Here is a 17,620-nt window from a genome sequence, read left to right on the forward strand (position 1 = left end):
CGTAACTAGACATTTTGGTACCCTGTGCCAGAAAGAGAATTGGTGCCGCCTCTCCCCCCCGTATTTAAAATTGGGATAGTGCGTGATGATAAGCTAAGCAAAAATCTAGGGTGGGGGCTTTATGGCTAAGGGGCGTGACCACAGAATTGTACTAATTCACATTACACCGCACAGTAGTGTCACATTAACACAGTAGAGACACTTATAGATGTTACACCACAGTAGTACCCCCTATAGATGTTACACCACAGTAGTACCGCTTATATATGTTGTACCACAATAGCGCCCCTTTATACACATTGCACAAGGAAGAGCCCCTTTAATTTAGCTTTTTATGCTGACACCGTAATTAAAAGATGAGCCAAAGTGATTTGATGTGTATGAAGTTCGTATGTACGATAAAGAATATTTCAATTTGAAATAACTTATTTCTTTTTATTATACTATAAATTATATAATACAACTAAATGTGGTGGTGGTGGTGGTGGGGGGGGGGGGGGGATTCGTTTGCATGAAACATCACACTTTTTGGACTACTGCCAGCCAAATGAATCAGGACATCAGGAAAAGTCATCACATGTACAGAATGTAAGATCAATTAGTAATGATAATTTCTCTGACGTCCTAGTGGATGCTGGGAACTCCGTAAGGACCATGGGGAATAGCGGGCTCCGAAGGAGACTGGGCACATCTAAGAAAGAATTAGGACTACCTGGTGTGCACTGGCTCCTCCCTCTATGCCCCTCCTCCAGACCTCAGTTAGAATTCTGTGCCCGGCCGAGCTGGTTGCACACTAGGGGCTCTCCTGAGCTCCTAGAAAAGAAAGTATATATTTAGGTTTTTTATTTTCAGTGAGATCTGCTGGCAACAGACTCACTGCTACGTGGGACTTAGGGGAGAGAAGCGAACCTACCTGCTTGCAGCTAGCTTGGGCTTCTAGGCTACTGGACACCATTAGCTCCAGAGGGATCGAACACAGGCCCAGCCTCGGTCGTCCGGAGCCGCGCCGCCGTCCCCCTTGCAGAGCCAGAAGCAAGAAGAACGTCCAGGAAATCGGCGGCTGAAGACTCCGGTCTTCATTAAGGTAGCGCACAGCACTGCAGCTGTGCGCCATTGCTCCCCATGCACACCACACACTCCGGTCACTGATGGGTGCAGGGCGCTGGTGGGGGGCGCCCTGGGCTGCAATAAGAGTACCTTATATTGGCATAAAACACATAATATAGTCAGTAAGACTATATATGTGTAAAATCCCCTGCCAAAAATATCCTTAAAGCGGGAGAAGTCCGCCGAGAAGGGGGCGGGGCTATCTCCCTCAGCACACTGGCGCCATTTCCTCTCACAGCTCCGCTGGAGGGACGCTCCCCAGGCTCTCCCCTGCAGTTTCCAGGCTCAATAGGGTGAAAAAGAGAGGGGGGGGGCACTAAATATAGGCGCAAACTGTATATTTATAGCAGCTATAGGGGAAAAATCACTGTGTGTAGTGTGAATCCCTGCATTATATAGCGCTCTGGTGTGTGCTGGCATACTCTCTCTCTGTCTCCCCAAAGGACTTTGTGGGGTCCTGTCCTCAGTCAGAGCATTCCCTGTGTGTGCGTGTGTCGGTACGGCTGTGTCGACATGATTGATGAGGAAGATTATATGGAGGCGGAGCAGGTGCCGATAAGTGTGATGTCACCCCCTGCGGGGTCGACACCAGAGTGGGTGGATATGTGGAAGGTATTAACCGACAGTGTCAACTCCTTTACATAAAAGGCTAGATGACGTACAGCAGTGGGACAGCCGGCTTCTCAGCTCGTGCCTGCCCAGGCGTCTCAAAAGCCATCAGGGGCTCAAAAACGGCCGCTACCTCAGATGGCAGACACAGATGTCGACACGGAGTCTGACTCCAGTGTAGACGACGATGAGACAAATGTAAAATCCACAAGGGCCATCCGTTGTATGATTACGGCAATGAAAAATGTGTTGCACATTTCTGACATTAACCCAGTTACCACAAAAAAGGGTATTATAGTTGGGGAGAAAAAGCATCCAGTGGTTCTTCCCCATCAGATGAATTGAATAAAGTGTGTGAAGAAGCGTGGAGTTCCCCCGATGAGAAAATAGTAATTTCTAAAAAATTACTGATGGCGTACCCTGTCCCGCCAAAGGACAGGTTACGTTGGGAGACGTCCCCTAGGGTGGAGAAGGCGCTCACACGCTTGGCAAAAAAGGTGGCACTGCCGTCTCAGGATACGGCCGCCTTAAAGGAGCCTGCTGATAAAAAGCAGGAAGCTATCCTGAAGTCTGTATATACACACTCAGGTATTATACTGAGACCTGCAATTGCTTCAGTGTGTAGTGCTGCAGCAGCTTGGTCCGACACCCTGTCAGATAATATGGATACTAGACATGGATACTATTTTGCTAACCATAGAGCATTTTAAAGACGTGGTCTTATATATGAGAGATGCACAGAGGGATATTTGCCGGCTGGCATCTAAAATTAATGCAATGTCCATTTCTGCCAGAAGAGTATTATGGACTCGGCAGTGGACAGGTGATGCTGATTCTAAAAGGCACATGGAGGTTTTGCCTTGTAAGAGTGAGGAATTGTTTGTGGAGGGTCTCTCGAACCTAGTATCCACAGCAACAGCTGGGGAGTCGACATTTTTACCTCAGGTTTCCTCACAGCCTAAGAAAGCACCGTATTATCGGGTACAGTCCTTTCGGCCACAAAAAGGCAAGCGGGTCAGAGGCGCTTCTTTTCTGCCCAGAGGCAGGGGAAGAGGGAAAAAGCTGCACCAGACAGCCAGTTCCCTGGAACCAAAATCCTCCCCCGCTTCCTCTAAAGTCCACCGCATGACGCTGGGGCTCCACAGGCGGAGCCAGGTGCGGTGGGGGCGCGTCTCCGGAACTTCAGCGACCAGTGGGTTCGCTCACAGGTAGATCCCTGGGTTCTACAAGTGGTATCTCAGGGATACAAGCTGGAGTTAGAGGCCACTCCCCCTCGCCGTTACCTCAAATCTGCCTTGCCGGCTGCTCCCAAAGAAAGGGAGGTAGTACTGGACGCTATTCACAAGCTGTACTTCCAGCAGGTGATAATCAAGGTACCCCCCCCCTTCAACAGGGGCGGGGTTACTATTCCACAATGTTGTGGTACCGAAACCAGATGGTTCGGTGAGACCCATCCTAAATTTAAAATTCTTGAACACTTCTATAAGGAAGTTCAAGTTCAAGATGGAATCGCTCAGGGCGGTTATACAAGCCTGGAAGAGGGTGTCCCCATGTACCCACCTCACCAGGAGTACCTCAGGTTTGTGGTACAGGACTGTCATTACCAATGCCAGACGTTGCCGTTTGGTCTGTCCATGGCACCGAGGGTATTTACCAAGGTAATGGCCAAAATGATGATACTCCTTAGAAAGAAGGGAGTTATAATTATCCCGTACTTGGACGATCTCCTGATAAAGGCGAGGTCCAAGGAGCAGTTGCTAGTCAGCGTAGCACTATCTCAGGAAGTGCTGCATCAGCACGGCTGGATCCTGAATATCCCAAAGTCGCAGCTGATTCCCGCGACGCGTCTGCTGTTCCTGGGTATGATTCTGGACAACAGAAGAAGATTTTTCTCCCGGAGGAGAAGGCCCAGGAATTATCATCTCTGGTCAGGGACCTCCTGCAACCAAAACAGGTGTCGGTGCATCACTGCACGCGAATCCTGGGAAAGATGGTAGCTCTTACAAAGCGTTTCCCTTTGGCAGGTTCCATGCGAGGATCTTCCAGTGGGATCTATTGGACAAGTGGTCCGAATCGCATCTTCAGATGCATCGGTGGATCACCCTGTCACCAAGGGCCAGGGTGTCTCTGCTGTGGTGGCTGCAGAGTGCTCATCTTCGTGAAGGCCGCAGATTCGGCATACAGGACTGGGTCCTGGTGACCACGAATGCAAGCCTCCGAGGGTGGGGGGCAGTCACTCAGGGAAGAAAACGTCCAAGGACAAAAACTTCCTTGCATATAAATATTCTGGAACTACGGATCATTTACAATGCCCTGAGTAAAACAGAATCCCTGCTTCAAAAACAACCGGTGCTGATTCAGTCAGACAACATCACGGCTGTCGCCCATGTAAATTGACAGGGCGGCACAAGAAGCAGGATGGCAATGGCAGAAGCCACAAGGATTCTTCGATGGGCGGAGAATCACGTGATAGCACTGTCAGCAGTGTTCATTCCGGGAGTGGAAAACTGGGAAGCAGACTTCCTCAGCAGACACAACCTCCACCCGGGAGAGTGGGGACTTCATCCAGAAGTCTTCAAGCTGGTTGTACACCGGTGGGAACGACCACAGGTGGACATGATGGCGTCCCGCCTCAATAAAATGCTAAAAAGATATTGCGCCAGGTCAAGGGACCCTCAGGCGATAGCTGTGGATGCTCTAGTGACACCGTGACTGTACCAGTCGGTTTATGTGTTCCCTCCTCTTCCTCTCATACCCAAGGTACTGAGGAGAATAAGAAGGAGAAGAGTAAGAACTATAATCATTGTTCAGGATTGGCCAAGAAGAGCTTGGTACCCAGTACTTCAAGAATTGATCTCAGAGGACCCATGGCCTCTGCCGCTCAGACAGGACCTGCGGCAGCAGGGGCCCTGTCTCTTCCAAGACTTACAGAGACTGCGTTTGACGACATGGCGGTTGAACACCGGATCCTGAAGGAAAAGGGCATTCCGGAGGAAGTCATCCCTACGCTGATTAAAGCTAGGAAGGATGTGACCGCAATACATTATCACCGCATATGGCGAAAATATGTTGCGTGGTGTGAGGCCAGGAAGGCCCCAACGGAGGAATTTCAGCTGGGTCGTTTTCTGCACTTCCTACAGTCGGGGGTGACTATGGGCGTCAAATTGGGTCCCATTAAGGTCCAGATTTCGGCTCTGTCGATTTTCTTCCAAAAAGAACTGGCTTCACTGCCTGAAGTTCAGACTTTTGTTAAGGGAGTGCTGCATATTCAGCCCCCTTTTGTGCCTCCAGTGGCACCTTGGGATCTCAACGTGGTGTTGGATTTCCTAAAGTAGCATTGGTTTGAGCCACTTAAAACCGTGGAGCTAAAATATCTCACGTGGAAAGTGGTCATGCTGTTGGCCTTGGCTTCGGCCAGGCGTGTGTCAGAATTGGCGGCTTTGTCTTGTAAAAGCCCTTATCTGATTTTCCATATGGATAGGGCGGAATTGAGGACTTGTCCCCAATTTCTGCCTAAGGTGGTATCAGCGTTTCATTTGAACCAACCTATTGTGGTGCCTGCGGCTACTAGGGACTTGGAGGATTCCAAGTTGCTGGACGTAGTCCGGGCCCTGAAAATCTGTTTCCAGGACGGCTAGAGTCAGGAAGACTGACTCGCTATTTATCCTGTATGCACCCAACAAGCTGGGTGCTCCTGCTTTAAAGCAGACTATTGCTCGCTGGATCTGTAGCACGATTCAACTTGCACATTCTGCGGCTGGACTGCCGCATCCTAAATCTGTAAAAACCCATTCCACGAGGAAAGTGGGCTCTTCTTGGGCGGCTGCCCGAGGGGTCTCTGCTTTACAACTTTGCCGAGCTGCTACTTGGTCGGGTTCAAACACATTTGCAAAATTCTTCAAGTTTGATACCCTGGCTGTGGAGGACCTTGAGTTTGCTCATTCGGTGCTGCAGAGTCATCCGCACTCTCCCGCCCGTTTGGGAGCTTTGGTATAATCCCCATGGTCCTTACGGAGTTCCCAGCATCCACTAGGACGTCAGAGAAAATAAGAATTTACTCACCGGTAATTTTATTTCTCGTAGTCCGTAGTGGATGCTGGGCGCCCATCCCAAGTGCGGATTGTCTGCAATACCTGTATATAGTTATTGCTTAACTAAAGGGTTATTGTTTGGAGCCATCTGTTGAGAGGCTCAGTTGTTATTCATACTGTTAACTGGGTATAGTATCACGAGTTGTACGGTGTGATTGGTGTGGCTGGTATGAGTCTTACCCGGGATTCCAAATCCTTTCCTTATTGTGTCAGCTCTTCCGGGCACAGTTTCCTAACTGAGGTCTGGAGGAGGGGCATAGAGGGAGGAGCCAGTGCACACCAGGTAGTCCTAATTCTTTCTTAGATGTGCCCAGTCTCCTTCGGAGCCCGCTATTCCCCATGGTCCTTACGGAGTTCCCAGCATCCACTACGGACTACGAGAAATAGAATTACCGGTGAGTAAATTCTTATTATAGAATGCAAGAATATATGGAAAGTCATCCAAAAGCGCTCTTATTTGAGACTGCAGCTGTGTCTTTTATCGGAAACAGCTGATCAGCCCATCAGCTGGAATACAACCAAACACAAACAAATGTCCTTTAAAGACTCTCAGCGCTGTCTCTTTTACTGATGCTGTCAGAAACTTTGTTTCTTCCAATTAATATATCACACTGTATTCCCAATTCATAAAAACAAAGTCTCTTTTATTCATAAGAAGTCTCTATAGGCATTAATAAGCATTTCGGTTCACAGCATTCTCTTGATTATGCACAGATAACAGCGGTCACAAAAAGAAGTTATCTCACCGGATTCCCTGGATGTTCTCTTATTAACCAGTACTGCTTCTCCGCCTCAGGTCGTTTGTACTCTGTGCTGCCGGCTCGCACCTGACTTCTCAGCTATAACTGCAGACTGCTGTCCAAAACCTTCCACTCCACCTGTGTTATCTGGTGTCCGTGGTATGGTTTCTCCGCTAGACGCCTCTCGGTGATTCTCTCTCCCCGCTACCTTTACTGCCAAATCCACCATCAGCCGCTGACGCGTTTCTACCCGTATTGGGTCTTAGATGCCATGACTAAGACCCGATATGGGTAGAAACGCGTCGGCGGCTGAATGGGCATTTGGTCACTATAATTACAGTGTGGTAACAACGTGCTTCTGGTAGCACAGCGGGAGGAGCGGCACAGGGCGGCAGTAAAGGTAAAGGCAGCACCGAGTACAAACGACCTGAGGCGGAGAAGCAGTACTGTTTAATAAGAGAACGTCCAGGGAATCCAGTGAGAGAACTCCTTTTTGTGACCGCTGTTATCTGTGCATAATCAAGAGAACGCTGTGAACCGAAATGCTTATTAATGCCTATAGAGACTTCTTATGAATAAAAGAGACTTTGTTTTTATGAATTGGGAATACAGTGTGATATATTAATTGGAAGAAACTGAGTTTCTGACAGCTTCAGTAAAAGAGACAGCGCTGAGAGTCTTTAAAGGACATTTGTTTGAGTAATGATAATATAAACACACTGCATTTTTTGGTGCTGTGAATGGGATGTAGTCAGAATGCCGGCGGTAGAATACCGAACGCCGGGATCCCAACCATCAGAATGCCGGCAGTGCCGCCACAGCTACTCCCACTCCTGGGTGCCCACAACACCCATGGAGTGGGAATAGAACCTATGGTGAGCGCAGCTTCGTTGCGCTAGCCCCCTTCTGGCACTCTGGCGGACAGGATTCAGGCATCTGTATTCCGACCGTCGGGATCTCGTACCCAACCCTGTGAATGTGTGGTGTAGATTTTGCATAACTGATGATTTTATGGGTCCTACAAATGCTGACTTGCTTCCTGGACAGGGCTGGATGCCTGCAGTTTATCAGCAGATTAGTGAATATATGAAGAATATCTGTCCACACTTATCTACGTCTCACTTAGCATTTCAGGCTAGCTCAGAGCTTCTCTCACATCTCTATGCTCCATAGGTGGAGGGGTCCGTCCAACTATCAGGGCGCACACTTAGTTTACACCGCGCTCACATGGGATGCCCAGCACTCATCACCATAAGTTTTGCTGCACCAAAACAGCAAGGGGGGGGCAGCCGCACTGAAGTACCTGCCCAGCGCTGCCTCATCTCATGTCTGCAGTGCTGGCACAGCAAGGGACAGGGCTGAGCACACAACACAGGAATTCACTCTCTGCCTCCCCAGTCCCCAGCACTGCCTGCTGTCATATAGAGAGCTGGTCAGTAGGGGTGGATGCAGACTGTGTGCCTACAGGACAAATGTGCTGTGTGCGAGGCACCGTCTGCCCACACCTAGATACGGCTCTGCATCTAAGGGGCAATTCCCTGTTGCTGATCAGCAGACTCTGATGATAGGCAATTTCTTCGGGGTTGCCAAAATTCAGCATGTTAAAAATACCCTAATCGAAAAAGGACAGATCGGTGGATTTTGCAGATTACCTGATGTAGATGTCGGCATAACGGGAAATTGCCCCGTTAGATGCCTGGTGTATGGTCCCCTTAAGTCTGTGTGTTCTATCTACATCTATTAAGTCTTTTTTTCGTTTTCAGAACAAAATATGGTTGAATTGCTAAACGTGTACAAAGTCTAATGCCACTGTATCTGTGACCACAGGTCGTCTGCTTTTCAACTTGTCTGGACACCAGGATGTTGTAAGAGACTTGAGCTTTACCACAAATGGCAGCATGATTCTTGTAACTGCATCCCGAGATAAGACCTTGCGCATCTGGGACTTGAAAAAAGATGGTATGCCTCTCAATCTTTTATAACCATTTTTACAGGAGGAGCATGTATGAATTCGTCCCAGTGTATAACTATTTCTTATCGTTGATAATGGTAATCCAAATAGACATGTAGATAATTTCCACATTCCCTCATTTACAACTCGAATAATAAGTGTTTCTTTATAAACACATTTTACAGTGTAGCTGCAAGTCTTGTGAGTTTGTCGCATATTAGGCACTATAGGAGAGAATATACCACTACACAGATTCTGCTAAATCTATATAGTGCTTGAAAAGCTGCGTTGTACACCTAGGTCAGGCCTCCAAAACATCAGTTATTTATATGCTGAACAGTGAATTTAAATACAGAGCAATATTGCAGATTGTGTATAGGAATGCTATACTGTTAATGTAACCTTAGTGGCTAGTCACAGCATATTCCTCTTGTCTAAGCACTAATGCCTGAGGGCTGTTCAGACGTAATCTGGTTTTCGCTTACATTAAGAGTTGTTAATTCCTCTATTTTACAGCACCTATTCAGGTTTTATTCAGGTTTTTAATCCGTATTGCATACATATTACTTTAACCATGTTTGTTATTTAGATGCCTGTGGGGGAAAGCCATTTGGGACCTATGTGAATAGGGGTCACCAGGAAGGGGGTAGACTGTTCTACAAGTTGCTATTTACACTGAAAGATACACTTTAAACATGAATATAATACTATACTAATATACCTTATGACTGTATCATAGTGTTTATGAACACCTATCCAATAATACTTAATATTTGTCTGTACTCCCCCACATTACTTTGTACTTGTAAGGCTGATACACCAAACCTTCCTTGTTTTTAGTTATTGGCGGGATGTGTGGCAGCCGATTTGTATACATTCAGTCATATCTGTCAGAGAGTGTTTGTGCAATAAGTAGGACAGCAGAAAAAAACGTTTTCATTGTGTTCTATATGGGGTTCATTGTGTTCTATATGGGGTTTCATTGTGGTGTTCACATGTGGGTTCTATATCCGAACACACTTGTTGTTGTTGTTGTTGTTGTTAATTATCCTTTACTGTGCTGACACATTACTCAGGGAATCATGGCACAGACTGCATACAATTACATGATACACAAGGTAAGGATGGACTGATCTAACTATCTATAAGGTGTGCAGAGCACTCAATACATCAAATAGAGAAATAGCTCTTTCCCCACCAGCAGCCATAATTGTTATTATAAGGCAGCAGCACTGTCAGCCCCCAGTAATATAGCAGACATTGCATACTGTCCTGTCACAGGCTGCGTTGTAGAGTTGGAATAAGGAGAGACTGTGCTAGGCGGAGACATGAAACAATCCGGTGCATACGTTCCAAATGTGTCCACAGTCATTGTTTGTAGGTCAGGGTGTGGGAATTGCTGAAATAGTTCTGCATCCGTAGTCATGCTGTCAGGAAAGTACACGCCCAGTTGTCATGTGCAACTTCAACAAAGATTGTGCACCTAATCTTCCAGAGAAACTTTCCAAGGCTCCGTTATGGTGTAGAATGCCACATTAGGTTGTGTTATATACACGGTTCCTCACAAGTTACTGAACATGTTACATGTTCCAATGTTTGTCTCCGCAGCAACCGAGAATTTGCAGAACTTGGAAAAACCGTTTGTGTGTGTGTGCGCTCATGCTTTTATCTCCAGGAATATGTGTCACTCTACTTCGTTCATAAATGCCAGCGGTCACAGTAACACACAGTGGGGTTCCTCTGTGACACTGGCCACTCATTAGACCATGTCCAATAGAGCGTGCATGCTATATGCTCTCTCCAGCTAGCTGTAGACTTCATAGAGGAAGCTGTCCCAGCAGTCAGCATAGCATCAGCATGACATAGTCCAGAATCGTGAACGATCCACATTAAGAACCCCTTCTCTCTTGAACGAGTGGGTTCATGGAGGAAATGTGATTTTCTGCTAATTATGTAGTGTACTAGATGTTCTTTTGCAAAGCTAGAAAAGACAATGGACTCCGACATGGTGAGAAAAAAAATCTAAGTGCCAGATCTGTGACACAAATCTGATTTAGTATAGCTATGCAGTAGTTTAGGTCATTTGCATAAAAAAACAAAACATTCAGCCATTGATAACCTCCTCTTCATCTAGATAGAATGTCTTTATAAACAAAAGCACGTTGTACAGATGGTTTTGTAATGATGCCAGTTTTATAGCCACAACTATCCCTCAAGCACATTCTTCACAGTGTGGAAAAATATAAATATATCATTGTTTTAATGGGCTTTACCAGCTAAGCCACAGTGACCTCAGAGAAATCTTAGTTCTGCGTACAATGCTCAGTGATAACACATGTTTCGCCCACCTAACTTTCTATATAACCCTTATGTAATGTGAGTAAGTGTGCCAATACACACTGACTTTGGGCTATATGTGGGTTTTATTTTTTTTATGATATTCTAAATCCATATGGGCACAGCCTGGACAAATGACTTGGAGCTCCAGCTTGGTTTACTTGTTCAGTTATCAAAGTAAAGGATTTGCCGGGTGGTCTTCTGTATGCCGGCGCTCGGGCTCCCGGCGCTCAGTATACCGGCGCCGGGAGCCCGACAGCCGGCATACCGACACTTATTTTCCCTCGACCCCCATAGAGGGAGAATAAAATAGTGTGGCGCGCGTAGCGAGCCCGCAAGGGGCTCATTTGCGCTCGCCACACTGTCGGTAAGCCGGCGGTCGGCCTCCCGGCGCCGGTATGCTGGTCGCCGGGAGCCCGACCGCCGGCCAGCCGTAGTGAACCCGGATTTGCCTACTATTTGCATTTAAAGGGATAGGAAAGAGCACATAGGGTCATACTGTATTCAGTTGTTTATTGCCCCCAATCTCCCGTCTAAAGGGACGGGAGATCGGGCCAGGGGCAGTATTCAATTGTTACCTCTTGTCGAGCCGTGAGAGATTGTCTAAACCTGACCAAACTAATGGGCACAACGCAAAAAGTCCCGTTTGAGTGCTCAAACGGTAATTTTTAGCTCATTTCGGTTAGCAACCCTTGGTGGGAGCTGAAATTACAATGCAGGCAGCCGATCGCACTCGAACGGAGCAACAGTTGAATAGCTCTGCTGGGTGCCATCTACTGGCTGCCAGCAACAAAAACAGTTGAACATTGCACATAGTATGCCTTGAGGCCAGGGACTGGAATGTACACGGCTGAAGGATGTGAGCTAGCCTTGTGGACACACTTAAGAAAGAGTTGCCTCTTCCGTCTGTCCCCTGGCCCCATAGGCTCTGTCACAATATATAACTGTTTTTTCTTTTTATCCTTTTTAAATGCATTTTTAAATTAGTATTCGCATATCATGATTACTCATGAGGACAAATGTGTATGGGTTGGCTAGAATTGGTGTAAGTTTTTTTCTCTATCGTCCTAGTGGATGCTGGGGTTCCTGAAAGGACTATGGGGAATAGCGGCTCCGCAGGAGACAGGGCACAAAAAGTAAAGCTTTAGGATCAGGTGGTGTGCACTGGCTCCTCCCCCTATGACCCTCCTCCAAGCCTCAGTTAGATTTTTGTGCCCGGCTGAGAAGGGTGCAATCTAGGTGGCTCTCCTAAAGAGCTGCTTAGAAAAGTTTAGCTTAGGTTTTTTATTTTACAGTGAGTCCTGCTGGCAACAGGATCACTGCAACGAGGGACTTAGGGGAGAAGAAGTGAACTCACCTGCGTGCAGGATGGATTGGCTTCTTTGGCTACTGGACATTAGCTCCAGAGGGACGATCACAGGTACAGCCTGGATGGTCACCGGAGCCTCGCCGCCGGCCCCCTTGCAGATGCTGAAACAAGAAGAAGGTCCAGAATCGGCGGCATGAAGACTCCTCAGTCTTCTTAAGGTAGCGCACAGCACTGCAGCTGTGCGCCATTTCCTCTCAGCACACTTCACACGGCAGTCACTGAGGGTGCAGGGCGCTGGAAGGGGGGCGCCCTGGGAGGCAATGAAAACCTATTTTTGGCTAAAAATACCTCACATATAGCCTCCGGGGGCTATATGGAGATATTTAACCCCTGCCAGAATCCGTTAAGAGCGGGAGACGAGGCCGCCGAAAAAGGGGCGGGGCCTATCTCCTCAGCACACAGCGCCATTTTCCCTCACAGAAAGGCTGGAGGGAAGGCTCCCAGGCTCTCCCCTGCACTGCACTACAGAAACAGGGTTAAAACAGAGAGGGGGGGCACTAATTTGGCGTTAGAAATATATAAAAAATATGCTATAAGGGAAAACACTTATATAAGGTTGTCCCTATATAATTATAGCGTTTTTGGTGTGTGCTGGCAAACTCTCCCTCTGTCTCTCCAAAGGGCTAGTAGGTCCTGTCCTCTATCAGAGCATTCCCTGTGTGTGTGCTGTGTGTCGGTACGTGTGTGTCGACATGTATGAGGACGACGGTGAATAAACAAACGTATTCCTTATTAGGGCCACACGTTAAGGGCAATGAAGGAGGTGTTACATATTTCTGATACTACAAGTACCACAAAAGAGGGTATTATGTGGGATGTGAAAAAACTACCGTAGTTTTTCCTGAATCAGATAAATTAAATGAAGTGTGTGATGATGCGTGGGTTCCCCCCGATAGAAAATATGGGCGGTATACCCTTTCCCGCCAGAAGTTAGGGCGCGTTGGGAAACACCCCTTAGGGTGGATAAGGCGCTCACACGCTTATCAGAACAAGTGGCGGTACCGTCTATAGATAGGGCCGTCCTCAAGGAGCCAGCTGACAGGAGGCTGGAAAATATCATAAAAAGTATATACACACATACTGGTGTTATACTGCGACCAGCGATCGCCTCAGCCTGGATGTGCAGAGCTGGGGTGGCTTGGTCGGATTCCCTGACTAAAAATATTGATACCCTTGACAGGGACAGTATTTTATTGACTATAGAGCATTTAAAGGATGCATTTCTATATATGCGAGATGCACAGAGGGATATTTGCACTCTGGCATCAAGAGTAAGTGCGATGTCCGTATCTGCCAGAAGATGTTTATGGACACGACAGTGGTCAGGTGATGCAGATTCCAAACGGCACAAAGGTGTATTGCCGTATAAAGGAAGAGGAGTTATTTGGGGTCGGTCCATCGGACCTGGTGGCCACGGCAACTGCTGGAAAATCCACCGTTTTTTACCCTAAGTCACATCTCTGCAGAAAAAGACACCGTCTTTTCAGCTTCAGTCCTTTCGTCCCTATAAGAGTCATATCTGCCCAGGGATAGAGGAAAGGGAAGAAGACTGCAGCAGGCAGCCCATTCCCAGGAACAGAAGCGTTCCACCGCTTCTGACAAGCTCTCAGCATGACGCTGAGACCGTACAGGACCCCTGGATCCTACAAGTAGTATCCCAGGGGTACAGATTGGAATGTCGAGACGTTTCCCCTGCGCAGGCTCCTGAAGTCTGCTTTACCAAGGTCTCCCTCCGACAAGGAGGCAGTATGGGAAAAAATTCACGAGCTGTATTCCCAGCAGGTGATAATTAAATTACCCCTCCTACAACAAGAAAAGGGGTATTATTCCACACTATATTGTGGTACTGAAGCCAGAAGGCTAGGTGAGACCTATTCTAAATCTAAAAAAATTTGAACACTTACAAAGGTTCAAATCAAGATGGAGTCACTCAGAGCAGTGATAACGAACCGGGAAGAAGGGGACTATATGGTGTCCCGAGACATCAGGGATGCTTACCTCCATGTCCCAAATTTGCCCTTATCACTAAGGGTACCTCAGGTTCGTGGTACAGAACTGTCACTATCAGTTTCAGACGCTGCCGTTTGGATTGTCCACGGCACCCCGGGTCTTTACCAAGGTAATGGCCGAAATGATGGTTCTTCTTCGAAGAAAAGGCGTCTTAATTATCCCTTACTTGGACGATCTCCTGATAAGGGCAAAGTCCAGGGAACAGTTGGAGGTCGGAGTAGCACTATCTCGGATACTGTTACAACAGCAGGGGTGGATTCTAAATATTCCAAAATCGCAGCTGATCCCGACAACAAGTCTCCTGTGCTTAGGGATGATTCTGGACACAGTCCAGAAAAAGGTGTTTCTCCCGGAAGAGAAAGCCAGGGAGTTATCCGAGCTAGTCAGGAACCTCCTAAAATCAGTGCATCATTGCACAAGGGCCATGGTAAAAAAATGGTGACTTCCTTCGAAGCAATTCCAGTCGGCAGATTTCATGCAAGAACTTTTCAGTGGGATCTGCTGGACAAATGGTCCGGATCGCATCTTCAGATGCATCAGCGGATAACCCTATATCCAAGGACAAGGGTGTCTCTCCTGTGGTGGTTACAGAGTGCTCATCTTCTAGAGGGCCGCAGATTCGACATTCAGTTTTGGATGTTGGTGACCACGGAGGCCAGCCCGAGAGGCTGGGGAGCAGTCACACAAGGAAAAAATTTCCAGGGAGTGTGATCAAGTCTGGAGACTTTTCTCCACATAAATATAGCTAAGGGTAAATTTATAATGCTCTAAGCTTAGCAAGACCTCTGCTTCAAGGTCAGCCGGTATTGATCCAGTGGGATAAAACATCACGGCAGTCGCCCACGTAAATAGACAGGGCGGCACAAGAAGCAGGAGGGCAGTGGCAAAAACTGCAAGGACTTTTCGCTGGGCGGAAAATCATGTGATAGCACTGTCAGCAGTGTTTCATTCCGGGAATGGAAACTGGGAAGCAGACTTCCTCAGTAGGCACGACCTCCACCCGGCAGAGTGGGAACTTCATGGGGAAGTTTTCCACATGATTGTAAACCGTTGGGAATTACCAAAGGTGGACATGATGGCGTCCCGTCTGAACAAAAAACGGGACAGGTATTGCGCCAGGTTAAGAGACCCTCAGGCAATAGCTGTGGACGTTCTGGTAACACCGTGGGTGTACCAGTCGGTGTATGTGTTCCATCCTCTGCTTTTCATACCTAAGGTACTGAGAATTATAAGACGTAGAGGAGTAAGAACTATACTCATGGCTCCGGATTGGCCAAGAAGGACTTGGTACCCGGAACTTCAAGAGATGCTCACAGAGGACTTATGGCCTCTGCCGCTAAGAAGGGACTTGTTTCAGCAAGTACCATGTCTGTTCCAAGACTTACCGCAGCTGCGTTTGACGGCATGGCGGTGGAACGCCGGATCCTAAGGGAAAAGGCATTCAGGAAGAGGTCATTCCTACCCTGGTCAAAGCCAGAAAGGAGGTGACCGCACAACATTATCACCACATGTGGCGAAAATATGTTGCGTGGTGTGAGGCCAGGAAGGCCCCACGAAGAAATTTCAACTCGGTCGATTCCTGCATTTCCTGCAAACAGGAGTGTCTATGGGCCTCAAATTGGGGTCCATTAAGGTTCAAATTTCGGCCCTGTCGATTTTTCTTCCAGAAAGAATTGGCTTCAGTTCCTGAAGTCCAGAAGTTTGTCAAGGGAGTATTGCATATACAACCCCCTTTTGTGCCTCCAGTGGCACTGTGGGATCTCAACGTAGTTCTGGGATTCCTCAAAACACATTGGTTTAAAACCAGTCAAATCTGTGGATTTGAAGCATCTCACATGAAAAGTGAACATGCTCTTGGACCTGGCCTGGACCAGGCGAGTGTCAAATTGGTGGTTTTTTTCTCAAAAAAGCCCATATCTGTTTGTCCATTCGGACAGGGCAGAGCTGCGGACTCGTCCCCAGTTCTCTCCCTAAGGTGGTGTCAGTGTTTCACCTGAACCAGCTTATTGTGGTGTCTTGCGCCTACTAGGGACTTGGAGGACTCCAAGTTGCTAGATGTGGTCAGGGCCCTGAAAATATAGGTTCCAGGACGGCTGGAGTCAGGAAAACTGACTTGCTGTTATCCTGTATGCACCCAACAAACTGGGTGCTCTTGCTTCTAAGCAGACTTTTGCTAGTTGGATGTGTAATACAATTCAGCTTGCACATTCTGTGGCAGGCCTGCCACAGCCAAAATATGTAAATGCCCATTCCACAAGGAAGGTGGGCTCATCTTGGGCGGCTGCCCGAGGGGTCTCGGCTTTACAACTTTGCCGAGCGGCTATTTAGTCAGGGGCAAACACGTTTGTAAAATCCTACAAATTTGATAACCTGGCTAAGGAGGACCTGGAGTTCTCTCATTCGGTGCTGCAGAGTCATCCGCACTCTCCCGCCCGTTTGGGAGCTTTGGTATAATCCCCATGGTCCTTTCAGGAACCCCAGCATCCACTAGGACGATAGAGAAAATAAGAATTTACTTACCGATAATTCTATTTCTCGGAGTCCGTAGTGGATGCTGGGCGCCCATCCCAAGTGCGGATTATCTGCAATACTTGTACATAGTTACAAAAATCGGGTTATTATTGTTGTGAGCCATCTTTCAGAGGCTCCGCTGTTATCATACTGTTAACTGGGTTCAGATCACAGGTTGTACAGTGTGATTGGTGTGGCTGGTATGAGTCTTACCCAGGATTCATAAATCCTTCCTTATTGTGTACGCTCGTCCGGGCACAGTATCCTAACTGAGGCTTGGAGGAGGGTCATAGGGGGAGGAGCCAGTGCACACCACCTGATCCTAAAGCTTTACTTTTTGTGCCCTGTCTCCTGCGGAGCCGCTATTCCCCATGGTCCTTTCAGGAACCCCAGCATCCACTACGGACTCCGAGAAATAGAATTATCGGTAAGTAAATTCTTATTTTTTTTTTAGTGTTTTATTTATTTATTTATTTATTTTTTCCTTTCTACTAGATTTTTATGTGATTTTTATTTAGGTTTCATGATTTTTTTGTTTTTGTCTAATTGGCTGATCTGAAATTTACATAGTTATTATAAGTACATATTCTATTTAGGTTCTGCAGTTCAGTAGATTTTGTCTGACTCTTGCAAATGTATTTTGTAGGTAAACTGATTCAGGTGCTGTCTGGACACACCCATTGGGTTTACTGCTGTTCCATCTCCCCAGACTGTAGCATGCTGTGCTCTGCGGCAGGAGAGAACTCGGTGAGACACCAGACGGAATGCCGCATACCCCATGTTCGTCGTAAACCATTCCGAATAGATTGTGGATTGAATAAATTCACATTCCAAATAGATTGAAGATTGAATAAATTCACATAGGGATGGCAATCGACCACCGACGGTCAATGGG

General features: G+C 47.3%; 1 protein-coding gene across 3 annotated transcripts in view; it reads left to right on the plus strand.

Moving 5' to 3' along the window:
- The window catches only part of WSB2 (WD repeat and SOCS box containing 2), a 61,147-nt gene that overhangs the window by 24,570 nt on the left and 18,957 nt on the right, over window positions 1-17,620 (plus strand). For all 3 annotated transcript variants that reach the window (XM_063964327.1, XM_063964325.1, XM_063964326.1), the window contains exons 5-6: window positions 8,375-8,506; window positions 17,372-17,472. In XM_063964327.1, the coding sequence (XP_063820397.1) occupies window positions 8,375-8,506; window positions 17,372-17,472 (233 nt within the window). The remainder of the gene's footprint in view (window positions 1-8,374; window positions 8,507-17,371; window positions 17,473-17,620) is intronic.

Source organism: Pseudophryne corroboree, chromosome 1 (genome assembly GCF_028390025.1).
Source record: "Pseudophryne corroboree isolate aPseCor3 chromosome 1, aPseCor3.hap2, whole genome shotgun sequence".
In the NCBI taxonomy this organism is placed as follows: domain Eukaryota; kingdom Metazoa; phylum Chordata; class Amphibia; order Anura; family Myobatrachidae; genus Pseudophryne; species Pseudophryne corroboree.